The sequence below is a fragment of the Herpailurus yagouaroundi genome, unplaced genomic scaffold (genome assembly GCF_014898765.1).
Source record: "Herpailurus yagouaroundi ecotype Mexico unplaced genomic scaffold, PumYag 437, whole genome shotgun sequence".
Taxonomy (NCBI): Eukaryota; Metazoa; Chordata; class Mammalia; order Carnivora; family Felidae; genus Herpailurus; species Herpailurus yagouaroundi.
This window is the reverse complement of record NW_024412654.1, coordinates 110,552-118,801: the sequence shown is the minus strand read 5'-3', so window position 1 is coordinate 118,801 and position 8,250 is coordinate 110,552. Positions and strand designations below refer to the sequence as shown.

The window sequence follows — 8,250 nt, the reverse complement described above, 5'->3', positions numbered from 1 at the left end:
TTTCTTTCTTTCTTTCTTTCTTTCTTTCTTTCTTTCTTTCTTTCTTTCTTTCTTTTTCTTTCTTTTGAGAGACAGCGAGCATGAGCAGGGGAGAGGCACAGAGGGAGAGGGAGAAAGAGAGAGAGATGGGGGGGCTTGATCCCCCTACCCTGGGATCATGACCTAAGCCAAAATCAAGAGTTGGATGTTCAACTGACTGGGCCGCCCAAGTACCCCTTCAATTTCTTTCCTTGGTGTTTTATAGTTTACAGGGTACAGGTCTTTTACCTCCTTCATTAAGTTTATTCCCAGGTATTTTATTATTTTGGGTACATTTGTAAATGGGTTTGTTCTCTTAATTTCTGTTTCTGCTACTTCATTATTAGTGTATAAAGATGCAGTGGATTTCTGTGCATTGATTTTGTAGCCTGCAGCCTTATTGAATTCATTTATCAGTTCTAATAGTTTTTTTGTGGAGTCATTGGGGTTTCCTCTATATAGTATCATGTCATCTGCAAATAGTGAGTTTTACTTCTTCCTTACCAATTTGTATGCCTTTTGTTCCTTTTTCTTGTCTGATTGCTGTGGCTAGGACTTGGAGTACTATGTTGAATTAAAGTGGTGAGAGTGGACATCCTTGTCTTGTTCCTGATCTTAGGGGGAAAGTTTTCAATTTTTCACCGTTGAGTATGATGTTTCTGTGGGGTTTTTGTATATAGCCTTCTTTATGTTGCGGTATATTACCTCTAATCCTACTTTGTTAAGGGTTTTTATCATGAATGAGTTGTACTTTGTGAAATGCTTTTTCTGCATCTATGAAATGATCCTATGGTTTTTATTCTTTCTCTTGTTGTGATCTGTCATGTTGATTGATTTGTGAATATTGAACCACCCTTGCAACTCAGGAATTAATCTCCCTTGATTGTGGTGAATGATTTTTTTAATGTATTGTTGGACTCAGTTTGCTGTTATTTTGTTGACGATTTTTGCATCTATGTTCATCAAAGATAGTGGCCTATAGTCTCCTTTTTTTGTAGTGTACTTATCTGGTTTTGGGATCAGGGTAATGCAGGCCTCATAGGATAAATTTGGAGGTTTTCCTTCCTCTTCTGTTTTTTGGAATAGTTTGAGAAGAATAGCTACTAACTCTCCTTTAAATGTTCAGTAGAACTTAACCTGTGAAGCCATCTGGTCCCAGACTTTTGTCTGTTGGGAGTTTTTTGATTGGTGATTCAATTTCATTACTGGTGATCAGTCTTGTTCAAATTTTCTATTTGTTTCTTTTTTCAGTTTGGGGAGGTTATATGTCTCTAGGGATTTATCTGTTTCTTCCAGGTTGTCCAATTTGTTGGCATATACCTTTTCATAATATTCTCATAGTCCTTTGTATTTCTGTGCTGTTAGTTGTTATTTGTCTTCTGTTCTGGATTTGTTTATTTGAGTCTCTGTCTCTCCCCCAACCCCTTTCTGAAGAGTGTAGCTAAAGGTTTATCGATTTTGTTGATCTTTTCAGAGAACCAGTTCCTGGTTTCATTGATCTGTTCTTTTGTGTTCTTAGTTTTATTTCATTTATTTCTGATCTAATAATTCTTTCCTTCTACTGGTTTTGGGTTTTGTTTGTTCTTTTTCTAGTTCTTTGGGTACAAGGTCAGTTGTTTGAGACTTTTCTTGCTTCTTGTGGTAGACCTGTATTTTTATCAACTTCTGTCTCTTAGAACAGCTTTTGCTGTATCCCAAAGATTTTGGACCATTGTGTTTTCATTTTCATTTTTCTCCGTGTATTTTTTAATTTTCTCTTTGGTTTCTTGGATGACCCATTCATTATTTTAATAGTATGTGATTTAACTTGCGTATATTTGTTTTTTCCAGGTTTTTCTTGTGGTTGATTTCTAGTTTCGTAGCGTTGTCATCAGAAAACATGCGTGGTATGACTTTGATGTTTTTGACTTTGTTGAAATTTGTTTTGTGGCTTAATATGTGATCTATTCTGGATAATGTTCTGTGTGTATTTGAAAATAATGTGTATTCTGTTTTATGATGGAATGTTATGAAAATGTCTGTTAAATCCAGATACCTTGGTTCTTAATAATAGCAATATAACTGTCATATCTTACAGTGTACATAAAATGGTTTTAAAATTACAATTTGTTATTATTAACAAGGATACTGAATGAAGTTCAGTATGTCCTCGTAGTTCATTTTATCCAAAGAATACACAGCCAAATGCTACATGTTAAGATCAGCTAGAAAAATTATGTTCTTGTAGTTTTGTTTCCAAAAGTGATAAACATATGCGCGTGTTGACACTTACTTGCAATTTGGGGATTGCCCTCCCTCTTTTTGATTCTCTAAAATATTTACCTAATTCAAAAGTAGACACTGACTTGCTTCATCCCTTCTGGCCTCTTCTTTGCTTCCTCCTGGGTCACCAGTTTTACAGTTCCTGCTTCATCTTTTCAGTGATTCTTCTGGAAGTATAGCAAACACATACTTACGTGCTAAGGCTTATCAGGAAGCCCTTTTTTCTGCCTCTAGCCCTGTGCTTCCTCAAGTTCAGCATGCCCTGTCTTTTCACGCATTTCTGTCAGATGTACATCTTGTGTTTTGTGGTTAATTTCTGAAACAAGATCTGAACCGTTTTCTCTTACTATCTAATAGCCTTTCTCCCTTTTCTCTCCTTTCCTTCTAGTCTGGATCTCTCCTCTCTTCTCCTCTCTTCCCTCCACCCCCGACTCCCTTCCCCATGTTCCCCCCTCCCCTGTCTCCCCTTCCCCTTTCCCTCTCCCCTCCCCTTCTTTGCCTGTTTCTTTCTGTCTCTCTCTTGTTCCTTTCACTGCCTGAATATTTTTCTGTGTGGGCTGATCTGGGCACTCTTTGTATTGTTTTTCCCTCGAGCAAAAATATGTGTGCCTGGAAGAGACTATCTGCCAATTATTTCTCAAATCCCCACTTTCTTAGGTGGTCACAGTGCTGTCAGGCCACTTCGTGACTTTGGGCTTGCTCTCCCATTGGGGGACACGTTGGTGACTTTGGGGATGTGCAGTGTGTAGCCTATGAGAATCTTCCTTCATTGCTCACTCTTGCTCCACTAGGATCTACGCCTCTGCTCTTGGGTCACATCTGTGTATATGCCTTAACGTTTGTGAGGAGACCCTTGTTTGGTGTAGACGTCTTTGGGCTTTTTCTTGCACTATGATGGTAGGTCTCTTCTGTGTTCGTTGGGAGTTTGGGGAAGGTTAAAACCTGCATTGATACCCTGATGTTATCGTACCCCAATGTTTTGATAACAACAAAATGTGAAGCCTGGTGAGAGGGTTTAAGTAAATTGTCCATCAGCATCCAAATAGTGAGGGAAGAAATTCTGACTGAAACAGACTGGCTCATTCCCAATCTATTGCTTGTATACACCCGGCCTACAACAGAGTTGTTAGTCTTTAGCGTCCAGCATTGTGTTCTCATTGAAGTGGCTGCCTGACATTTTTCAACTCTTAGGTGCGTGCGTGCTGCGTCTTCAGGGTTCCTGGGTGCCTGTGCGGAGTGAGGGGAGGGGACTTTTGTCAGTGTGCTGGGCTCCCCATGCGCATCTGTCTCGTGTCTGCCCCACGGCAACACTGAATACAGAGCACAGGACGCCCAGCCTGGCCTCACGTGAGTGCGTTCACCAGCCAAAAAGACCAAGGTTGGGGCCTAGGGAAATTCTGGCCACTAAAGCGAGTCTGCTGTTACATCCGCAGGTTCCGCCTCTCCGGGAACAAGAGAGTTCCTGCAACAGAACCAGAGAGTTCCGAGGTCAGGAATGCATCCTGGGCCCCGGTGCACCTCGGCAAAGACATAGCAATCACAGGACAGAGCAGCTTCTAGAGTGGCTGTCTATTTCCCACGAGCAGCCAAAACCCACCCAGTCTCGGGTGAGTTGTGTGTTTATTTATTCCCGCTTCTCTTCTATAGTACTTGTCTCCTCTTTTTTTTTTTTTTTTTTTTTTTTTTTGGTTGGGAGAGGGACGGGGATCCTTGGGTCAAAGAGTTAAGTTAGTCACTTCTCAGTTCTTGCCCTGTTTAGCATCACTGGTCTGTGTAAGGTCCCTATACTTACATACTGTCTGATTTCCCCAAACTCCATTTCTGTCTCCTTCCCCACCTCTAAAAATTACTTTGTTTTATGTGGATTTCTTTTGCTTATATGTATTCACAAAATATGTATTGTTATTGCTGCGTATGTATTTTTAACTTTTGTTAATGGTGTGTGCACACGTGTCTTGCTGTACTGGTTATATTTTGCAGTAAGCACTTTGTTTGATTATATTTACCAGCTCTTGCTACGGAGAGCAGTGCGTGAACATCCGTTTGCCTCACTTTCTCAGCCAACAATTTCTATTGTTACTCTTTGATTTTGGTCATTCTGGTGATTGTATGATGGCGTCTATCGGCTTAATTTGCATTTCCTCCTGGCTAAAGAGGATGAGTACCTTCTGTCATGCATATCTGATAGTTTGTTGCCTTTTGGATTTTCTTTTTTCATAGTTTAAATGAATTTTTAATATCCTGGAAGCTTGTTAGAAATGCAGAATGTGACACCCCACAACCCTCTTCATTTTAACGAGATCCAGTGATCCGCGTACATGAAAGTTTAAAACTAACTTGATACCAAATCCATATTCAAATTTTACCTGGGGTGCTTCCTTTACCTCCAGTATTTTGTTGCAGAAATTTTCAGGCAGAGGGCAAAGTTGAAAGATGTTAGTGAACTTCTGTGTTCCCGTCACCTAAAAGTTACCATTAACATTTTACCATACTTGCTTTATCGCATTATCCGTGTTTTTATCTCTCTATGCATCCATTAAACCATGTTGTTTGGGGTACATTTCTTAATATAGTTCAGATACCATCATGCCTCCTTTAAATACTTCAGTATGAATAGCATTAACTGTTGTTCAATTTTTTTTTTTTTTTGCTTGCCTTTCATTCTGTCAATGCTGTCTTGATGAACAGGTATTTCTAATTTTAATTTATTCTGATTCATAATTTTTTATTGCTTGTGCTTTTTGTGTCCAATTTAAATACTTTTTTGCTATCTGAAGCTCATGAAGACATTTTCTTCATTATTTTACCTTTCACATTTAGGTTTGTAATACATCTCGAATGAATTTTTGTTTGGTGTGGGTGGGAGGCAAGATTTATTTTTTCATAGAGTTATCCATTGTCCCGGGCCCATGACGTGATTGACTTTTTCCTATGCCTGCCTCCCTTGTCATCTGTCAGGTGTCCGTGTGTGTGGTTTGCTTTCATAACTCTTGATTCTGTTTCACGGGTGTCACGAGCACACTCTGAAGAGGCACACGTGAGTTGTGTCAGCTTTATGCAGTCATAGAGCAAGGTGTTTTGTTTTGTTTTACTTTTTTTTTTTTAACATTTATTTATTTTTGAAAGACAGAGACAGAGGGTGAGCAGGAGAGGTGGAGAGAGAGAGAGAGAGAGAGAGAGAGAGAGAGAGAGGAAGACACAGAATCTGAAGCAGGCTCCAGGCTCTGAGTTGTCAGCACAGAGCTGATTTGAAATTACACCAGCTTAACTTTGTTACCGTGCAAAGACTCTGCTCCTTTACAGCTCTGTCGTCACCCCTTTTGGTTATTGATGTCACAGAATTACATCTTTATGCACTGCATGACCCCACGCACAGACTAATAATTATTTTAAATGCATTAGTTTCTTATAATATGTAGGAAACAAACTGTGGAGTTACAAACTGAAGTTAAAATAACACTGCCTCTTGCAGTTATTCATTTATCAACCTTTATTAAGATCTTTATTTCTTCATACAGTTTCGAGTTATTTTCTACTTTTATTTCACCTGCTCTCTGGAGCACTTCTGTCAGGCAGGTCTAACAAATGAACTCCCATTTGTTTTCTGGCAATGCCTTAATTTCCCCCTCTACTTTTGAAGGTCAGTTTCGACAGATACAGGGTTTTTGGTTGACAATTTGGTTTGTTTTAGCGCTTTGAATATATCAGGTCATTGCCTTCAAGTCTTCAAAGGTGCTGATGAGAAATCTGCTTATAATCTTACTGAGGATCCTCGTGTGGGACCAATTGTTTCTTGATGCTTCCAAGATTCTTTGTAGAAAATTGGATTATAATAGGTCTCAACGTCGGTTTCTTTGAGCTCGTATTTGTGGGTGTCTGTCAAGCTTCTTGGGTGTTTATAGTCACATCTTTCATGAAATTTGGTGTTGTTATGACTAGTTTTTTTTTTTTTTTTTTTAATTTTTTTTTCAACATTTATTTATTTTTGGGACAGAGAGAGACAGAGCATGAATGGGGGAGGGGCAGAGAGAGAGGGAGACACAGAATCGGAAACAGGCTCCAGGCTCTGAGCCATCAGCCCAGAGCCTGACGCGGGGCTCGAACTCACGGACCGCGAGATCGTGGCCTGGCTGAAGTCGGACGCTTAACTGACTGCGCCACCCAGGTGCCCCATGACTAGTTTTTTTTAATATTAGCCATTCTGATTGTGTGTAATGGCGTCTTATTGTTAATTTGTAATTCTTTAATGAGGTATGATGTTGAACATCTTGTCATATGTGTAATTGCCATCTGTGTATCTTCTCGTTCAGATCGTGTGCCTCACAAACTGGCCACTCCTTAGAGCTGTTCCCCTTTCATTCCACCTAAGTTGTGACATGCCTTCTCTCACAGTGGCTGCCCCAGCATTACCCTTTCATAGGTTCAGCCTGACACTTTCAAATGGCTTTGCCAGCTTCCTCCTTTGTGCCCCTGTTGTGCTCTGTATGTTCGTTCATCTTAGCTTCTTTGACTCCCAGATAGTTCACCGATGTTTAACTTTGCTTTCCTATGTAGTGGTGAACACTTCTTGTGCACAGAGTTGTGTTTCATTCAAGCTTGTGTCACCTGCACCTCACTGGATATCTGGCGCCAGGTATTCTCATATGTCGAGTGAAAGGCTGAGTGACTTAATGCACATCGAAGGGATGCTTTCAATAAATTCTAGCTTTTCTCACAAAGTAGAATATGAACAATGGACATTCTAGGCGGCTTGTCGTTTCCCACAAGCTCAGTAAAATGATTTGAGATTCAATAGGAATGTGCTCTTTCAGGGACCATTGTCATTTGTGGATGTGTTTGTGGACTTTACCTGGGAAGAGTGGCGGCTGCTGGACCCAGCTCAGAAGCACCTGTACAGGAGTGTGATGTTGGAGAACTACAGCCACCTGGTGTCCCTGGGTAGGCGCTCCCTCCCTCAAAGGACTGTGTGTGATCTCCAAGCTTCCCCTTCTTGCGTGCTGAAACTTGGGTGGCTTTTGCAAAGAAATTACTTGTGATTTTAGACTTACATTTAAAGGCCAGATTCTCTTAGTCTCCCTCTGGCATCAGAATATGGTAGTGGAACGGTCTCCACTTTGCTGTGGGCATAGGGCAGCTTTGACATGCCGCCCCCACGCTAAATCTTCCCTATTCTTCAGGGTCTGTGGTAGTTTGGGCCCAGGTTGTCTGTGATTTTCCATTCACAGGTTATCAAGACACCAAACCTGATATCATCTTCAAATTGGAGCAAGGAGAAGAACTGTGGATGTTGCAGGCCCAAATCCCAAGTCAAGGCCGTCCAGGTGAGCGATCAAGATACTTGGATCTTTCCTCCTTGCTCAGAGTTGATGGGACTTCTGATTGACGTGCAACTCACGTTTGTGCCTTTTGTCTCATTCGTCACCGTTTTTTCTCCATTTCCTTCCCGTTGTCTTCCGTTCTTTTTTCTGCTTTCCCAAGATAGTAGACTCATTTTGTTACCCATTTAAACAAGCTTCCTCTTTACCTTACTCAGCGTGACTATCATACACCCTTCTACTTTCTTTTTTTTTGAATTGTATTTTTACATCTCTTTTTTATAGTTTTTTAATTATATTTTTAAATCGACAACCACAGTCCCAGCCTTCTTCCTTGTCCTTGAAGTCTATTAGGATAAGTTGTCACTGTCATTTCTAAGTGCATTCCTACAGTCCTGGATATTGGTTATTCCACCTGGAGCCCTTTTCCCCCCTTACCCAGGTGACACCCCACTGAACCCACTCACACACTACATGGTGAAGCACTTGTTCTCTTCATGCTTTACTGGCTTCGCTTGTTTTTCCTTCTGAGTCCAAGGGGTCTTGTTATGGTCACTACTTTTCTTCTTTATTATAACCTTTAAAAGATACCCATTCTGAAGATTTAAACTGTTTTTCTTTCCGGTAATTGACAGCCCGTCTGTCTTTCATCTGC

At 40.6% G+C, this 8,250-nt stretch overlaps 1 protein-coding gene across 2 annotated transcripts in view; it reads left to right on the top strand.

Moving 5' to 3' along the window:
* The window catches only part of ZNF268 (zinc finger protein 268), a 30,703-nt gene that overhangs the window by 16,426 nt on the left and 6,027 nt on the right, over positions 1-8,250 (top strand). The window contains exons 2-5 of one of the 2 annotated variants that reach the window (XM_040464117.1): positions 1,849-1,904; positions 3,714-3,887; positions 7,092-7,218; positions 7,506-7,601. In XM_040464117.1, coding sequence (XP_040320051.1) covers positions 7,185-7,218; positions 7,506-7,601 — 130 coding nt within the window. In that variant the 5' untranslated portion in view covers positions 1,849-1,904; positions 3,714-3,887; positions 7,092-7,184. The remainder of the gene's footprint in view (positions 1-1,848; positions 1,905-3,713; positions 3,888-7,091; positions 7,219-7,505; positions 7,602-8,250) is intronic. The other variant, XM_040464116.1, reaches the window with a different exon arrangement.